We start from the raw sequence: 18,648 nt of genomic DNA on the forward strand, positions 1-18,648 counted from the left end.
TCTGACTCATCTGTCCTTCTGCTGACAGCCCCTAGCTCTCCCGGTGCAGAGATTCACAGAAGTGGATTGCAATCCCATCTTCTGGCTCTATGTGCCCAGCGGCCAGGCAGCTCACCTTCCCGAAATCCTGCACATCAAAGAGATCAAAGGCCTCAAAGAGCTCACTCCTCTTGAGGCCAAACTTCTCACAGCAGGTAGATAAGAAGGTGCGGATGTTCTTAAGGCACAGGAACTGTGGAGAGAAAGGGAAACGAGAGTGGAGAAAACACAGTGGGACGGGGGAGAAGCTGAGCCCCAGGCAGTCTCACTTGGGCGCTGGCATGGGAGGGGAAAAAGAGGGCACAGCCCCCCTCTCAGTAAACCACACCGTCTTCCGATAAAGATCGAGCTGTACCTGAAGCTAGATCTACCCCTGGATTTTTTTAATTGTTATATACACATAGCAGAATACTACGCTGCCATAAATAGGAATGAAATTTTGATTGATGTTGCAACATGAATGAACCTTGAAAACAGCATGCCAAGTGAAATAAGCCAGACTCAGAAGTAGAAATATTGTCTGATTCTGCTCATAAAAGGTCCCTAGAGGAGTCCCATCCATAGAGACAGAAAGTGGATGGTGGGGGCCCGGGGCTCGGGGAGGAGATGGGGAGTTAGTGCTGAATGCGGGCAGCGTTTCTGTGGGGGATGATGAGAAAGCTTTGGATATTGCAGTAATGGACACACAATGTTGTGAGTGTACTTAGTGCCACTAAATTCTATATTTACAAATGGTTAAAATGGTATCACTCATTTATTTATATATGTGATTCATGCATTTTATATAAATTATATTTATAAAGTATATGTATGTCACTATACTTATATATAAAATGATAAATATTATGTCTATTTGACTGTAATAAAAAAATTAACCATTAGCCGTTTTAAAGTGCACCCTTCAGGGACATTTAGTACATGCATGATGCTGTGCAACCATCATATCATCTCATTGTAAGGCTTTTTTTTCACCCCAAAAGGGGATCCCGTACCCACTCAGGCAGTAACCATTCCTCACTGTCCTCACTTCCCCTTGGGGGCCACTGCCTGCTTCTGGTCTCTCTGCATCTACCTACATCCATCGCAATGAATGGACGAACACAGTGAGATCTAGGCACGCAGTGAAATACTATTAAGCCCTCAAAAGGAGGGAAGTCCGGATCCCTGCTGCAAAGTGGATAATCCTCAGGAACAGGATGCTAAGTGAACAAAGTCAGACACAATGGTCACATATTGCATGGTTCCACTCATACGAAATATCCCTGCACTTTTCAATTTCATGAGCCGCCAACACATAAGCCAGTTTGGGTTGGGTGGGCTATAACTTTGCAACCAGAAGATAGTAACTGACGCAGCCATCAGACATACAAGATGTCACTCTGGGTATTTGGCTCTGCCATAAACAAGCCCTCACGGCCTCGTACATGCCCAGTACCAGCTCATCCGAGCATCCCAATGGGCTCAGCTCTCTCTCAGGTCCTTCAAAGCCTTAAGAAGTCTAGCCAAGCCCTCAATCTGGGAGACAACACATTCCTGGTATTTCAGCCCCTGGTCTGTGAAGCTTTGTTACGGCGGCAATGGGTAAACTCATACGCCTGGTGTCCACAGGTTTTTACTATACCGTCTCCAGGAATCTTTCCAAGGAACACCTTCTCAATGAGGCCTCCTCTGACCACCCTGTTCTAAATTGCAACCTTACTACTGCCATTTTCTATCTCCCCAACTGTGCTTCACTTGCTTCTTTACTGCTCGTCTCCTCCAAATAACAAGTCAGTTTCAGCAGGGTGGGGCCGTGGCTTTGTGGATGTCCAGCCTCTAAATTAGTGCACTTGACCCTCCCGTACATGCAGTTGACCCTTGAACAGCATGGGTTGGAGCCCACACAGGTCAATTTACATGAATAGTTATTTCAATAAATACACTGGAAAACTTTTTGGAGATTTGCAGCCATCTGGAGATTTGCAACAATTTTCTCTAACTTACTTTGTCAGAACACAGTACCTAATACTGAGAACATACTAAATATGTGTTCCTCAGCTGTTTATATTATCGGTGAGCTTCCGGTCAGCAGTAGGCTAGTAGTAGTTAAGTTTGGGGGAGTCAAAAGTTATATGTGGGTTTTTGTGCAGGGGGTTGAAGCCCCTGAACCCCACATTGCTCAAGGGTCAGCTGTATTTATTGAATGGGTGTGGATGGTGAAGAAGTCTGGGGATCTGCATTTTTACTGAGCTCTCCAAGTGATTCCTATGTAGTTGCTGACCCCTGTGATTCTATAATGACAGTATTTGCATGTAGGAGGTGCCCACTGCACACGGTAGGTCACTCAGATTGAGTGCATTCTCATGAGAACCCTGTGAGTTCGTAACAGCTATTTTCCCTACAGGGAAGCAGGCTCAGGGACAGAAAAAGGCCGCCAAAGGTCATTAACTCCAGGATGGTGCGACTCTATGGCCGACTCCCATGACCCTGGCTTCACCTTCTTGCCTTGTGTGAGTGCCCGGTCATCAGCATTCCCTCTTACTAATGCATACATACATTTAAAACAGTATTTATTTAAGGTGTAGTGGACGATGATTTGATATACATATTCATAGCGAAAATGATGACTACAGTCACGCTCACGGATCATGTCACATAGTCACCATTCGTGCGTTGTGATGAATGCATCTGAAATCTGCTCTCCCAGTGTATTCCAGGGTTCGATGCAAGATTATTAAGGAGGGCTGCCATGCCTGTACATTAGACTCTGGCAGACTTACCCTACCTGACTGCAGTTTTGGACCCTTTGACAACCATCTCCCCATTTCCTCCATCTGCCAGCTCCTGGCAGTCACCTTTCTACTCTCTGCTCTGTGAGTTTCTCTCTCTCTCAGATTCCTCACAATAATTCCACAAGGTAGGTACTATTATTATCCACATTTTACAGATAAGGAAACTGAGGCAGGGGTGGCCAGCTGGAAATACCAGCCCTGGCAGCAGCGTTTTGAGCACTTTGCCAGCACAGCAAATATGAATCAATTCAATAAGCAGTTCAATACACAAGGCCACTCATTGTATCCGTGGGTCTCACGTTCCCATCTTCAGATTGTATCTTCATTATTGCCACATCCACCGTCCCCTAACCCGTTACATGTGGAACACGGACTTTGAATTCACTTTAACTCAAATAAATGTATTTAAGAAGAGAACTTTACATCCTACTATCAATGGAACACTAGGATCATTTGCTATACACAGAAACCGGTGTAAAATAACCAGGGTATAAACCACATCATTAAATTCTAGCTGGATCCTGACACCTGCCCAAGGCTTGCTGTCTCCCTCTGTCCAGTTAGAGATGCACGGAAGCCTCGGTAGCAATCTCAACACGCATCTGTGATAAAAGAGGGAGAGGAAAAGAAGAAACCCTTGGCAGAGCAGGGACGGAAAGGCATTTCTGAAACCTGATGACCAGCATCTTCAAAAAACCTTGAATCTTTGTTTTAAATAAGAAGCAAGACGTTATAGTTAACGGTGAAATGTTTAAATGACTCCCTTTGAAATCAGAAGACAAGAGTGCCCACTATTACGGTTTCTTTCAACACCTTAACAAAGATCTTAGCTTGTACCGCAAGGAAAGACAAAGAAATAAAAGGGAAGAGAGAAATACCACCCATTATCAACACTGAAAGCCCAAGGAATATACAGATAAACAGCTAGAATTAACACAACATAGCAATGGTAGTGAGCCCGGAATCAATATGCAAAGATTGCTGCGAGTTGGTGCGGTGGCAGCCATCAATCAGAAAATGTTATTTTTTTGTAAAAAGATAACGTTTGTGAAATCCTAGAATAAGCAAAACTAACCTATGGCGATAGAAATCTGATCAGTGGTGGTTACGGGGCGGGGAGGGCGGTGGAGATTGATTCAGAAAGCCCACAAGCGATGGAACTGTTCTGGGTCTTGATAAGGGTGTGGATTGCGCAGCGGGCTTGTTTCCCACACCAAGTGAATGTACACTGAAGAATGGAGTGTTTCATCAGATGAAAACTGGACTTTGATTTTCAAAGGAAACCATATACCATAGCCTAAAAGACGTAAAACAAACATACAGAGAGGCTGGTAATAGAATCAATAGGTTGCGGCCATGGCACCCAGCGGAGTACTATACAGCGTTACAGAAGGAAAAACCACAGCCACGTATGTAGACATGGATAGATTTCAAAACCATAATGTTGGATAAAAAAAGTGACTCATACGGATATTCTAATTCCATTTATATCAAGTATAGAAATTGGCAATAGTTAAGCAACACAATACTTAGGAATACGTATCTAGCAAAGCTCCAGAGAATATAGAATATTACCAAAAAGTTCAAGATAGTGGCTGCCTCTGGGAGGCTGGGGAAGGGGAGGCTGGGTGATCCCAGGGGCACTCAGAGAGGGCTGCTAAGTCTATGTTTTCCAAACTGTGGGGAGTGACCCATTAGTAGGTCATGGATCAGCTTAGCAGATTCCACTGGAATGGAATAAAATGCATTGCGATGTTTCCGATATCGAAAAGTAGAAATGAATCCATAAAAGTTTCAGTTACATGAGTCCACATGCTACTGTGGAGGTGGGCTGGGGATTTGTGTAAAAAACATGTATCTTATCACGCTTAGGGTCAAAAAACCTTGAGAAACACTGTTTTAAGCATTCCTAAGAAATGGGAATGTTTTCATTCTTAACCTGTGTATTAGGTACACTGTTCATTTTATTATTCTTTCTAGGTTTCATATAATATGCTTTAAACACCTTTGCGCATATGATATACTTCACATTAGGAGAAGTATCTATATAAGATAATAGACTTACACAGAGACTCTGGTGAAACTGGAGGCCCTGAGAACGAATCAAGGAGAGAATAACCTTTATCACTGTGTGATTTGATGCTCTTTGTGGCGGATTCCATCTGCCTAAAACCATCTCATGTGCCACCTCTAGTAATTTGTGCCACATTGTGATTAGAATTACATGCATGACACTCCATTCATTCTTTATCTAATAGGTTACAATTGTCTGGGGTATTTCTTCTGTTAAAAACTGAGCAGCATAGTAAGATTGGATCCGCATTTAGGATTGGGTCCCTGGAAGCAGCCCCTTCAGAAAAGGATTTGGGTAAAAGGAGTTGATCTGGGAGGTGGTCCCAAGGAGTACTCATAGGGCAGCAGGGAAGAGAAGGAGGTCAGTGCCAGAAGTCTTCATCAGGACCTGCTGAGTGACCTGGGGCACAACCTCCCGGGGACCCCTGAAAGGCCGGGGGGACACTGCCCAGAGTTGTCCCATCTGAGAAATGGGCAACTGAGAATGCTGTATATTTATCCATCAACTTCCATCCATCGATGAGCGTGGCTGCCTCCAAGGGCATTAACTTTCAAGCACCTCCAGGCTGTGCTATGCGAAACGAGCACTTCCTACAACCAAGCAGACATTCTCAGCCAGATATTCAAGGAGCAACTGGGAATCTGTAGGGAACTCCAGCCCCCCACCCTCTAACCTTCCAGGGCTCCCCATTATGTTCCCTGCAGGAACAACTGCCACGCAGATGCTGGAAGACAGGAAATTTCAGCCAGAGTCCCGGTGAGGAACGTGGGATCAGGAAGAAGCTCCCAGAGGCGCTGGGTCGGGCCGGCAAGGGGGAGGAGATGCAAACGCCTCTCTCTCCTTGGCAAACTCACTCCTGAGCAAGGTCGGAGCACCTTCGGTGGGGACAGCACTGAACTCCAGGGCTTTCTCTCGGACCAACTATCCTCCCGGCCCCAGGAGTTGGGAGGCTGAGCCTGGGATGGTCAGCTACGAAACGTGGGGAATAAATGCCCACCTCCAAATCCAGAAGGATTTGGGAAGAGCCTCCTACCTGTAACGTGTCTTTGGGCAAGTCACCTCCGCTCTCTGGACTCGTCTGATCACCTACAAAACGGGGACCCTCATCGTGCCCACTGCGCCATGCTGTGGCAGTTCAGTGAGATAGTACACAGAGAGGGCTTGGCATGCTGTGCAGCCTCAATACCTGGAAATGGTCATTATCATCATCACCAGCACCATAACTATCAACACCAGCAGCAGCACCAATAATGCCATTGTAGTCACCACCCCCACCCCCACCCCCACCCCCACCACCACCACCATCACCATCACCGCCATCACCACCAGCAGCAGCAGCACCACCACTACCATCACCACCACCACCACCACCATCACCACTATCACCTCCACCACCACTGTCACCACCACCACTACCAAACTCCCCTCCTACTCAGATTCAAACCCAAGTCCTCCCGGCTCACCACACCCCACACAAGCCACCCCTCCCACCCTGCCGTGCCCCCTCCCCCCCACTCTGCTCCCTGCCGTTCCACCCACATGCCAAACGCGTGAGGCCAAGCCCTTCCCTTCTACCTAATATCCATCCCCCAAGTAACCCGGAGCCTCGCTTCCTTATTTCTCTCAGGCCTTTGATGAAATGAAACCTCTCAGTAAGACCTTCTCAACCACTGTACTTAAAATTACAACACACTCCCACTCACACCTAGCGCTCACACTCACACACACACACTCACGCCCATCACTCCCTGTCTTCCCTTCCTGATTTTTTTTCCCATAGAACTTATTACCTGGGGCACTGTGTAGTTCGCTCCCTGATCTTGTTTGTCTGTCTTCCCCCCGCCGCCCTGACACACTAGAATATCAGCCCCCCAAAGGCAAGATTCCCCCTGTATTCTGTTCACTGCGGTGGACCCAACACCTCGTACAATGCCTGTCACAGAGGAGATACTCAATGAAAGTTGGTAAATGAATGAATCCCCATTTTACAGATGGGACACCTGCAGCTCAGAGAGCAGCTACCACCTGCCCGAGGCCACACAGGAAGGAATGGAGAGGCAGATACCCTAACCACTGCCCCACCCTACCTGTCTGAGCCACACCAGGCAGTCTCCTGGTGCCCCGTAGCAGGTGACATAATGGGGGCTTCCGCACATGCCAGGAACCACATGTACCACGCTCCGGCCCAGAAGTCTTTGCGGGGTTGTGGGCTGCCTCCACATGACGCTCAGAGGTCACCAGGGCAACAGAACAGATGGCCGCATCTAGCCTGTGGGAGGAAGTTCCATCTTGACCTCAGAGAGATCAGCTGAGCCTTGGAATTGCTTCTCCCCCAGTCATGTGATGCCTCAAAGGGGGAAAGGTGATGTGACTCATCAGACCTCCAGGCAGAAGTAGGGCCAGCTGAGGAAAGGGGCTCCCTCAGACAGCAGGAGTGACTGCGGTCAGGCCACCAGGAGGACTTCCCGGTAGCCGGAGGTGTGGGAGAGGGTGGCCAAGGACAGGAGGCCCTTTAAATAAGTGTAGGAGGGGCGTGTGAGAACATCTCCTTCCTGCTGGGGGACTAACGCTGAGCCCTCCTCTTTCCACCAGAATATCAGAGTCAGGCTGGCATCTTTCCTGTATGCAAAGCAGCGCCCAGAGCCCTCCCCATGCATCTCTGCCCAAGACAAAAGGCCAGAAAGGCTGGCTACCTCACCACCCTCCTCCAGGGGTGCAGGCACAGAGGCCCCTTCTGGTGGCTGGGGACCAGGAGCAGAGAGGGGGCTGCACAGCTGCACAAGACTGCTGCAGTCATCCCCCCACCCGAGCCCCAGCCCAGGGAGCAGCCGGAAACAGGAAACGCCTGTTACCAGGGCTTGATCAGAGAGACAAAGAGCAGGGAGGGCCCTCTGCGTTCAGCCCTGTAGCCCCTTAATCATGGGGCTGTGAGAAGTCATCTTGCAGGCCAGAGAGGGTGGGCATGCTGTGCACCCTTTCTGAAGCCTGGAAGCAGAGGCGCAGAGCACAAACTCCCCACCCTGGCCTGCAGACCCTCCCCGCGCCAGCCTGTCTCTCCTCTCTCCTCTGGCCCCCTATCCCAGCACACACTCAACAGCTCAGAGCCCGGTCAAAGGGGGCCAGACGAACATGGTCCGGCTCCCAGCCCATGCACTGAAAGCTGAGGGACCTTGGGTGGCTCACAGCATCTTCTGCTACCTCGGTTTTCTCATCTTCACATTGGGATTGAAAACACTAACCGGATCTGCACTGTGGCACCTGGCCTGCCAGGCAGGGTCATCCATCCATTCAGGGAGCATATATTGAATGCCTGTTGGACGCCAAGGCCTGGGACCTGGTGGTGGCCAAGAAAGACAGAACCCTGTGCCCAGAGCCGAGCGGGGACAGGCACCGAGCAGACAGGAGTGTCGATAATTGATTGATTACATTCTGTGGGGACAGGATCGCCAATAATTGATCAATTACAACGTGGTAAGCGAGTGTGGGTGAAAGCAGGGGCTGGTTACATGGGGCAGGTGTCTGATAACAAGGACCAAGAGAGGGAGAAGCCATGAGGAGAGGTGTTCCAGGCGAGCCTCGCACCCTGCAGGTGGGGATGGCCAGCAGTGCCACCCCTTTGGATAAAACAGTTTGGCAGTTTCTTAAAAAGTTAAGCATGCGCCTGCCACAGAATGTCTTCCACCCGCAGGAGTTTACACAAGGAAATGAAAGCAAATGCTCACCAGGAGACTTGCAGACAAATGTTCATGGCAGCTTTATCTGCAATAGCCGAACACGGCCACAGCTCCAATGGACAAGCACACTGAGGTCCGTCCCTACCACGGACTACTACTCAGTAATGAGGTGTGAAGGGCTGATACACACAGCAGGATGAATCACAAAATAATTACGCAGAATGAACAAACCATAGCGTATGACCCCATTTACATAAAACTCTAGAAGATGCAAACTGATGTACAGCGACCAAAGGCAGATCTGCGGTTGTCTAAGGACAGGGAGGATTCGCAGCAGAGATTACAGAAGGGTAAGCAGGAAACTTTGGGGTAGGAGATAGGTCTCGATGGTGGGCTGGTTTCATAGGTCACGTAGGTCAACATTGTTCAAATCATGTGTTTTAAATATGTCATTTCTTGTAAAAGATCCTGTAACTGTTTTGGAAAGTGCCAGAATTCTACCAGCTATTAACTGTCTCTCCTAACGCTGTGATCTTTAGGGCAGCTAGCTGGGGGGCGGGGAGGTGGAGAGAAGGAAATGATGGAAGCCGTCGCTGGTCAATATTGTAAAACATGCTCCCCTGTCACATTTGTGTCCTACCCTGGACAAAACATAATAAAAATGAGACACAAATCGTTGCTATTTCTGTCTGCATAAATATTACTTTGGAGTGTAAGGGGGCAAAAAAAGTGTTCCAGGCAGAGGGAACAGCATGTAAGAGGGCCACGGTCCTTCAACCACCCCTCCACTGATTCCATAAACATTTATTGAGCAGCTGCTATGCTCCGAGTTCTGATCCACGAATGAGGACCCTGCCTAAACGAGGCTAACATTCTGGCAAAAGAAGACAAACACCAAATGCGTTACGTGACTATGTATATAGCTCATTAGAGGGTAGTACATATTAAGGCAGAAGTAGGTCAAGGGGATGGGAGTCCCAGGAGGGGGTGCAATTTTAAATAAGGAATCAGGGAAGCCTCATTGAGAAAGTGACATTTGAGTAAAAGCTTGAAGGAGGGAATGACCCAGGTGGGTGCCTGGAGGAAAAGTATTCCAGGCAGAGGAAACAGCCAGTGCAAAGGCCCTGAGGCTGGACCCTGCCTGGTGCTGTTAGAGGAAGAGGCTGGCGGTCAGTGTGGCTGGAGCGTAACGCGGAGTTGGAGGGAGTGAACCATGGGTGGTATCAGACGCTGATTGACCGACCGGGGCCATGTGGTCAAAACGGGGCAAGTGGTTGTCACAGGAGCATCCCATCATCCCACTGTATCTCCCAGAGTCCCCGAGAGGGAAGCACAAATGCTTGATGCCTTTCGAAGTATTGTCCCCAAGTGCCCCCGCACCGACGCTCAACCACAGCTCAGGCTGAAGGCAGCAGTCCCACATCCTTGAGGTGCTCGGGTGTTGTACCCATCTGCGGGCCCTTCAGGGTCTCCCAGGCAGACAGGCAGAGGACAGACACCCCAAGGTGGAGCTCCGGAAATGCTGCCCGTGGAGGGGCCATGAAGTGGCCATCATGTTCCACCTGGAAGGGGTAACTTTGGAGAAGTCGGGGACAGAATCACGCTAGGCAGATCTGACGGGCTGTCTGCAGGAAGGCTGATTAGCTGTGTGCTAGTGGCCTGTGACAAGAACACTCATAATAAAGATATGGGTTTGACTGAAAAGTGGTCAAAACGCCAAAGCCAGCAGAGCCATTAGAGCCGAGGACAGCCCTGCCACAGGAAGTGAAACCATTGCCTGTCACTGATTCTTAAACAGCAGCAACTGCTGCTCCCGTTAATTGAGATAATACCCAGAGCTCACAGAAGCAGTTGCTTGCTCAAGGTCTACGAGGGTCATGGGCCTGCTCTCGGATACATTCCCTGCCCTTCCTTTGCTTTGCTCTATATCCAAGGGAACTGCATTTCCCAGGCTCCTTTGCACGCTGGCTCCCAGGTAGGTAGAGCCAATGGGGAGCCCAGGCAGGAGACCAGAGGGCGGGAGGAAGAGAGAAGCCAGGGTATTTCCCCCTCTCTTGCTCTGCCTCTCGAACAGCATCTACGCCTCCTCTGTGGTCTCAGCAACCTGAAGGCAGCTCCTGCCCAAGTTTCTAGTCTCAGTGAATGGTTCTGGCCACTGGGGCCTGGTGACACCACCTCCTCCTGCTGTTTCTCCAGCCTAGTGGTTACTCTCTGGTTCTCTCTGGCAACCCCCCTCTGTCTGCTCAGCAACCCCATCACCCATTCGCCAGTTCTCTGAATTAAATTCTCTGTTTGAAAGACCTAAGAGGATTGCTGCTTTCCTGGCTAAACCCTGACTGAAAAAAAAAACAGACATTTGAATCTAACCACCTAAAGGCTCATACACCCCCTCAAAGAGGCACTATTCATAGAGTGCAAATGGTCACAGGTTTGGGGGCCTGGCCAGGCGGGTTCAAATCCCAGCCTCGCTATTTGTTCACTTGGGCAACTTATTTAAACTTTCCGTGCTTCTGTTTCCTCATCTGTGGAATTAGGATAATAACAGGTAACAAGTCGTGCTTTCCAAAGATGGTCACAAACACATCACCCATCCCGTGAGCTCTTCTCTGTCACACCCTCATCGAGGAGTGGAGTCTGCTTCCCCTCCCTGGAATCTAGGCTGGTCTTAGTGACTCGTGTGTCACTAAGAATGCAGCAAAGTGATACCACATAATCTCTAAGTAGGCCAGAAGCAGTCTTGCAGCCTCTGCCTCGGTCTCTTGAGGAATACTTGCTTTCTCTCTGCATCCTTCTCAAAACCCAGCCACCACATTGTGAGGAAGCCCAAGCCACACGGAGAGGCCACGTGCCACTGCCCCAGTCAGTAGCCCCCACTGAGCACAGCCCAGAGTCACGCCAGCCCAGATTCCCACCACGCAAGTGAAGAACCCTCCAGGGGATTCCCACCCCTGGCTAGCCAAGGCTCCTCCTCACGGAGCTCACAAACCATCCCCTCCATGCCCCTTCTGAATTCCTGACTCAGAGAATCTGTGAAGATTATAAAACGGTGGTTGTCTTAAGTCACTGAGTTTCGGGTGGTTCAGTTCACAGTGAAAGATAACCTACACTTACCGGCACCTGCTCCAGGGGTTTGTCAGGAACATCAAATGAGTTAATAAGTGCTAAGTGCATAGAACAACACTTGCACATAGTAGGTGCTCAATAAAGGGGACCTGGTTCTGTTGTCATATTCGCTGCGCTTTCTGAACCGATTCCCATCCACTTCGGGAAACTTGTTCATTTCGAAGGACCCACACTTCCGTGGGGACATGGACACACTCTCTTTGGCCTCTGGACACTACCCACTTCTGGTTTTCTTCCTGAGTCACTGGGTTCTCTTCTGCCTTCTTTGCCCTCCCTCCTCCTCTTCCTGACCTCTCCATGTGGCTCAACCCTCAACCTTTCCATTCTCTCTCCTCCCTCCCAAAATGATGTCACGTACCCCCACGGAGCTGCTCACCATGGCTGACACATACTGCTCACAGCACTTGACAACTATTAAGTCATCCGATTCTTCTAACAGCCCTATAAGGTGGGGACTACCCTTGCCCACACTTGAAAGATGGGGAAACTGAGTCACAGACCAATCAAGAGTAACTCGTCCAAGATCCCACAGTCAGGACTGGAACCGAACCCACACTCCCATGCAAGCAGAGTCTGTGGCCCTCACACGGGGTTTCCCAGCCCCAGCTCTATGGATATCTGGGCAGCTGTCCTGGGCAGGATGGGACATTTAGCAGCATCCCTGGTCTCTACCCGCTGGATGCTTCTAGCACATTCCCTCGCAGTAGTGACAACCAAAAATATCTCCAGGCATTGCCAAATGTCCCCTGGGAGGACAGTCACTCCCCCCACCCCAGCTTGAGACCCAGCGCACTAACTGCTATGTAGTGTGGCCTTCCACCCCAAGGGTAATGGGGCCCAATCAAGACTTCCCAAAATCTGTTTGACGGCAGCTTTGCTTTCCTGTCTTAGCAAATAATACCTCCACTCGCACAGGTCTCTAACCCACCAATCTGCTTAAACCCTGCAAGGACTTGCCATCCTGTTTAAATTCTGCACGCATCCCCACAGCCGGTCTAGCGAAGTACCTGCTTCCCAAACCCCCTTCCCCACCACACTCCCTTCACGCACTCACTTTCTGCCAGCACATCCTCCATTTGATCCTGCAGGCCACAAGCCCTTTGCACGCCTTTGCTCCCTGCCTCACTCCTCCCAGAGCTAGCTCCTCATCAGCTTTCCTTGCCCACCCTCGAGAAGCATGCTCCTTGTCGTCTTCCCCATCTCGACCCCTGGTTTATTTTATCCGCAGCATTCATTATAATGTCTCCTTGACTCTCCTGTTGACTGTCTGCGGTGGTCCCCCAAAAAAGATATGATGACACTGGATCGTTAGAATTCGTGAATGGGAAGTTATTTTGTGGGGTGCGGACTTTGCAAGATGTCATTAAGGATCTTGAGATCATTCTGAGTGACCCACGGGGGCCCCAAGGACAAGTGTCCCTGTGAGACACACACACAGAAAAAACAGCACATGAAGATGGAGACAGAGGCTGAAGTGACACAGGCACAAGCCAAGGACTGCCTGGACCCACAGGAGCGGGAAGAGGCAGAAAATGGATTCTCTCCAGAGCTTCCAGGTGGAGCGCAGCCCCACCCTGACCTCACCCCTCTGGCCTCCAGAACCGTAAGCAGATGTGTTTCCATTGTTTTAAGCCACCTGGTTGGTGGTGCTTCGTTACCGCTGCCCCAGGAGACAAACACGGCCCTCTCCCCCCCATAAGACCATGGACTCGGAACAGCAAAGACTATCTGTTGTGTTCCTTCCCGTGAGCCTGGCAATCGGTGCAGCTGCTGCCGATGACATTAGTGAATATTTTAACTCGGAGAAGCTCTTGTTCACCGTCCCCAGCCAGTAAATGTTCATTTCTCTTTGGATCATCCCCAAGATAGGAAGTTCACTCCCTCCAAAACAGGGGTTCCCTCACCCAGGAGTGATTCTGCACCCCCGGGGACCTTGGCAATGTCCAGAGACAGTTTGTCGTCACAATTCCTGGGAAGGTGGGTGCCACCAGCATCGAGTGGGTGAAGGTCAGAGAGGCCACCGAACACCCTCTGGGTACAGAGGACAGAGAAACACGCAGCTCCAAATGTTAACAGTGCTGACGTTGAGAGGATGCACTACATTTAGTTCTTGATGCCAAGATAAACCCCGATTGCACCCTGACATCTATCGCCCCTTCATCTGATAACAGTGCCTCAGTCTCCCCTGTGGAACCGCCCCTCCCTCACTATCAGTCCAGCTCCTTTGCGCTGAGTACACTTGAACTCCAGGAATGGGTATGTGACTTCCACCTGGCCAATCCAAGCACTGTATTCTCCTGCCCACAACAACTGGCTCAGGAATTGACACATGACCCAATATAATCATGTCCACTGAAAGACAGATTTTGGCTTGGGTGGCCATTTTCTACTGGACACAGAATTGTGGGAATATAAATTCAGAGCAGCTGGGCCCCTTGTCTGCCCCTGTAAGGGGAAAGAATGCCTGAGAACAGAGGAAAGCGCTCAAAAGAAAACAGTTAAGAGATGGAGGGTGGTGGGGATGCAGGAGGAGAGGTTTCTAAAATGTCTGAGCCCCTAGATCCAGCCAGACCTGAAGGCATTTTCTCCTAAGCTTTTCTGTTTTGTGAGCTAATAAATATCATTTTTAACTCAGCCGCTTTTGATTGGATTTCTGTCATGAGATCTAAGAATCTTGGTTGGAATTTCTGCAGACTGAGCTCAGAATTTCCTCTCACCTTGAACTTCTCCAACTGAATATCCCTTATGTCTTCCCCAAGGGACTTGACCTCCAAATTCCTCCTAAAGCCCAGATCTCAAATCACCATCCTTGATATCAAAGGGGGACAGCCCATCTCTGCAATGTGGTGACATTTTAAGAAGCCCAGCTATGCCCATGCAACACAACCTAGGGTCCGCCCATCTCCTGGCAGCATTTGTATTAGCAGGGAAGACAAACAGTGCTTTTGGATCCTCAAATATGCCCCAACCTCCAGGCTCAACTGGCATGTCGCCTCCTCCAGGAAGCCTGCCCTGATTGCCTTCTGGAGGTTCCCTCCTCTCTGCTCCCACAATGCCCTGGGCTCCGCCCTCCCATCACCGATGCGTCCTGCTGTGCTGTAACTGCCGATTTCCGCATCTGTTTCCCTGAGCCGCAGGGGGGGTCTCTCTCATTCACCGTGGAAGTCTCCTCCACCCAGTCCCCAGCCCAGGACAAAGAAATATCCCCGAACTGAGTGGCATTGCGTCACTATTAGTACTATAAGCATCGTCATCTCCCCCGTTTTACAAAAGAGAAAACCAAAGGTGAGAAAGCCTAGCCACTTGCCCCCAAATCACATAACTAGCAACTAGTAGAGGCAGGCAGTCCATATTCAACCACCACTAACCGGTGACCGCTAACCAATAATAAATAAGCACTTGACAAATATCCACTGGATCAGGGATCGATGAGCAAATTCTTTCTCTAAAGAACTAGATAGTAATTGTTGTTTGTTTGTTTGGCTTTTCAGGTCCTGGGGTCTCTGTCCTGACTGGTCCTGCCGGGAAAGAAGCTCTGGGCAATGTATCAACAAATGGGTATGACTGTGTATCAGTTATGTTTTGCTCACAAAAAGAGGCAGCCACCCCACGAGGTACAGTTTGCTGACTCCTGTGTTAAATGAATAATGAATGAATGAATGAAGTGCATATTTCACAAATTCTTACGGAGCATCTACTCTGTGCTGGGTGCTGTTCTAGGTACTGGGATGCCATTATGAGCCAAAGAGATAAAAAGCCTTGCCCTGATGCTCCAGTGGGAAAGCAAATAATAAACAAATAAGTAAAACAAATATAGTAGATCAGTAGTGATAAGTGCAATGGAGAAAAATAAAATAGGAGGAGAATGGAAAATGAGTGGGAGAGGGTGACTTTACAGAAACCAGGGTAGGTCTCTAATAAGAAACCTACAGGAGACAAGAGAATGCTGGGAGAAGTGAGATCCTTGGAGAACCAGCAGCATATGCAAAGGCCCTTCACAGCTGGTGCATTGTAGGAACAGCAAGGGAGCTCCTGCAGCTGGAGTAGAGTGAGTGAGCGGGAGAGGGAGGTGGGGAGGGCAGGGAGGTGAGCAGAGGCCGAATGAATAGGCTTTCCTGCACCATGACGAGGATTCCATCTTCTGCTGCAAAGGCAATAGGGAGCCATGGGAGGAAAGCTAGGAGGAAGGGAGGGGCAGGACTGTGCAGCATCCTCTGTGAAACCTCTGAAGAGTGATATTTCCCAACACTGGGACCAGAGAGGTCAGTGGACAGAACAGAATGTAATGGGGAAAAAAAGGCAGAGCTCAAATGTTGGTTCCCCCAGACTTCTGTCCCCATCAGCTGTAGTGGACATGTTGAGATGAGGTCTTCCAATGAACCCAACCCAACCCACTTCAGCCATTCGCACCCCTCCCAGGCACCCCCCCCCAGGCACCCCCATGGCTTTGGTTCAAGCCCCCCTCTAGCCTTACCTCACCGAGGCTTCCTCCAAGCCAGCCCCCTGCAGACCTGTACCTCTAAAGCCAGCTAGGCATCATGCTGGCGTCCTCAGGCACTGACTTGTCTGTGTCCACCCAACCCATTTTTTTTGCCCTCTCTGGCTCCCAGTAAATGACACTCCAAGTCTCTCTTGCAGTTGGATGGGACCGTGTGACCAAGTTCTGGCCAATGGAACCAGAATGGAGGTGACGGTACCACTTCCAGGCCAAGGAAGCCTCCCATGCCCTTCCCCCTCACGCTTCTTTCCCACCTTCTGGGTGAACGCAGAGGACTCCAAGGGCTTTAGGGAGGGTGGGGCCACGGGATGGAGGAAGCCTGGGTCCTGTAGGGACTTTGCAAAGAAGGGCCACCCCCTTAACCGTCAGTTGACTCAAACAGAATTGCAATGTGAGCAAGGAGTAAACTCTTATTGTCCCTGAAGCAATGCAGGTTGTTAGAGAGGCTGACATTGCACACTCTGACTTATACCATGTCCTATAGCCACCGGGCACCAACTGAAATCAAGGTAACAAAAAGAGTGCCTCCCGTATTATGCTCAGTGAAATAAGCCAGGCGGAGAAAGACAAGCACCAAATGAGTTCCCTCATTTGTGGAGTGTAACAACGAAGTAAAACTGAAGGAACAAACAGCAGCAGACTCACAGACTCCAAGAAGGAACTAGCGGTTACCAAAGGGGAGGGGTGGGGGAGGGTAGGTGGGGAGGGAGGGACAAGGGGATTGTGGGGTATCATGATTAGTACACATGGTGTTGGGGGGTCACAGGGAAGACAGTGTAGCACAGAGAAGACAAGTAGTGACTGTGGCATCTTACTACACTAATGGATTGTGACTGCAATGGGGTATGGGGGGGACTTGATAATATGGGTGAATGTAGTAACCACAGTGTTTTTCATGTGAAACCTTCGTAAGAGTGTATATCAATGATACCTTAATAAAAAGAAAAAAAAAAGTCTTCCCATTAATTTAGCACTTGCTATATGTCATTCATCATGACAGGAATTTAACTTACTGATCAGGTTTAACCCTCCCATAATCCTGAGAGAAGGGGTGTTATCCACACCCCCATTTTATAGATAAGACAACCAGGACTCAGATAGGAAATATAAGGGGAATAATCCATATGGGACATTCCCATGTGTGGAGAACGGTTTGGCAACATCTGTCAAAAACACAAGGCTCGTACACTGCAAGCCAGCAAACCCATCTGAGAATTAATCCCGTGGATATACTTGCTCATGTGAATAGCAGTGATGGCAACATTTCTGTGTGGCCAGGGACTCCTCTAGGTTCTTTGTCGCGAACTCATATATCCCTTATAACAATGCTTTAAAGATAGGGATTTATTATCGCTATTTTTATAGTTGAAGAAACTGAAGCACAGAGTGGGTAAGTAACGTGACCAAGGTCACACAGCGGAGGAGCCAAAATCTCATAGACAAGGTTATTTGTTGCTATTAACGCGTCACAACAAAAACCTGGCACAATACAAGCATCCGTGGGTGGGGCAATGGTAAAATAAATGATCATCTAGCTGTGCAATGGAATAGTTAGTTTAGAGGAACTGTTCAGAATAAGGCTCCTGGGACCAGGCTGCCTGGGTTCAAACCCCCAACTCTGTAGTGCACACCTGAAATTAATTCAATAGTGCATGTCAACTATACTTAAATTTTTGTAAAAATACTTGCAACTCTGCCACTTCCAAATTGGGTGCCCTGGGCAAATTCGGTGTCTCTGTGTCTCTGTTTCCCCACATGAAAAATTAGGATAATGGTACTGCCTACCTTATAGATTGCTACAGGGGTTAAACGAGTTCATGTATAGAAAGCATTTAGACCAGGGATCCGTTTTTCTACAAATATCTCCAGCTCTACCGGCCAGACAGTCTCTGTGGCGATCACAATTCTATCGCTGTCCCTGGAAGGCAGCCGTAGACAAGTAGAAAAGAGTGGGCATGGCTGCGTGCCAATAAAGCTTTATTAAAACATGCTTTGGTCCAGATTCGGCCCTTGGACTGTAGCTTCCCGGTCCTTGGTTTAGACTAATGCCTGGCACACGGTACCGTATAAGCATATTGTTAAACGAATGGGCTACCTGGGCTACCATGCTGCCGTTTAAAAAAAAAATGAGGCCAATCTCTATGTATTGATTTGGAAAGACTCCCAAGACGGTTATTAAAATGAGGAAGGACGAAGGCAACATAGAAAGCAGCTGGTTTCACATTAAGGGAAGAGCGTAGGAAATAGGAACCTTAATCCCTATTTGCTTATGTTTGCATGAAGAAACCCCGGAAGGATAGTCAACTTATAAAAACAAAAAAGTAGTTACTCATGGCGGCCGGTGGGAACTGGGTTATCCGAGGGACAGGATCAGAGGTTAAATTTCCCCCATGTGTACTTTGCCATGTCCTTTAATATCTGAGCCCTACGAATGTACGATTTAACCAAATGGTTACATATTTTTTAATT

At 49.1% G+C, this 18,648-nt stretch overlaps 1 protein-coding gene across 3 annotated transcripts in view; it reads right to left on the bottom strand.

Moving 5' to 3' along the window:
• The window catches only part of VAV1 (vav guanine nucleotide exchange factor 1), a 41,588-nt gene that overhangs the window by 19,362 nt on the left and 3,578 nt on the right, over nucleotides 1–18,648 (bottom strand). For all 3 annotated transcript variants that reach the window (XR_008992993.1, XM_057489727.1, XM_057489726.1), the window contains exon 2: nucleotides 116–232. Coding sequence is in view for 2 of the 3 variants with exons in the window: in XM_057489727.1 (XP_057345710.1) it covers nucleotides 116–232 (117 nt within the window). In the remaining variant the exon portion in view is untranslated. The remainder of the gene's footprint in view (nucleotides 1–115; nucleotides 233–18,648) is intronic.

This window comes from Manis pentadactyla, chromosome 12 (genome assembly GCF_030020395.1).
Source record: "Manis pentadactyla isolate mManPen7 chromosome 12, mManPen7.hap1, whole genome shotgun sequence".
NCBI lineage: Eukaryota > Metazoa > Chordata > Mammalia > Pholidota > Manidae > Manis > Manis pentadactyla.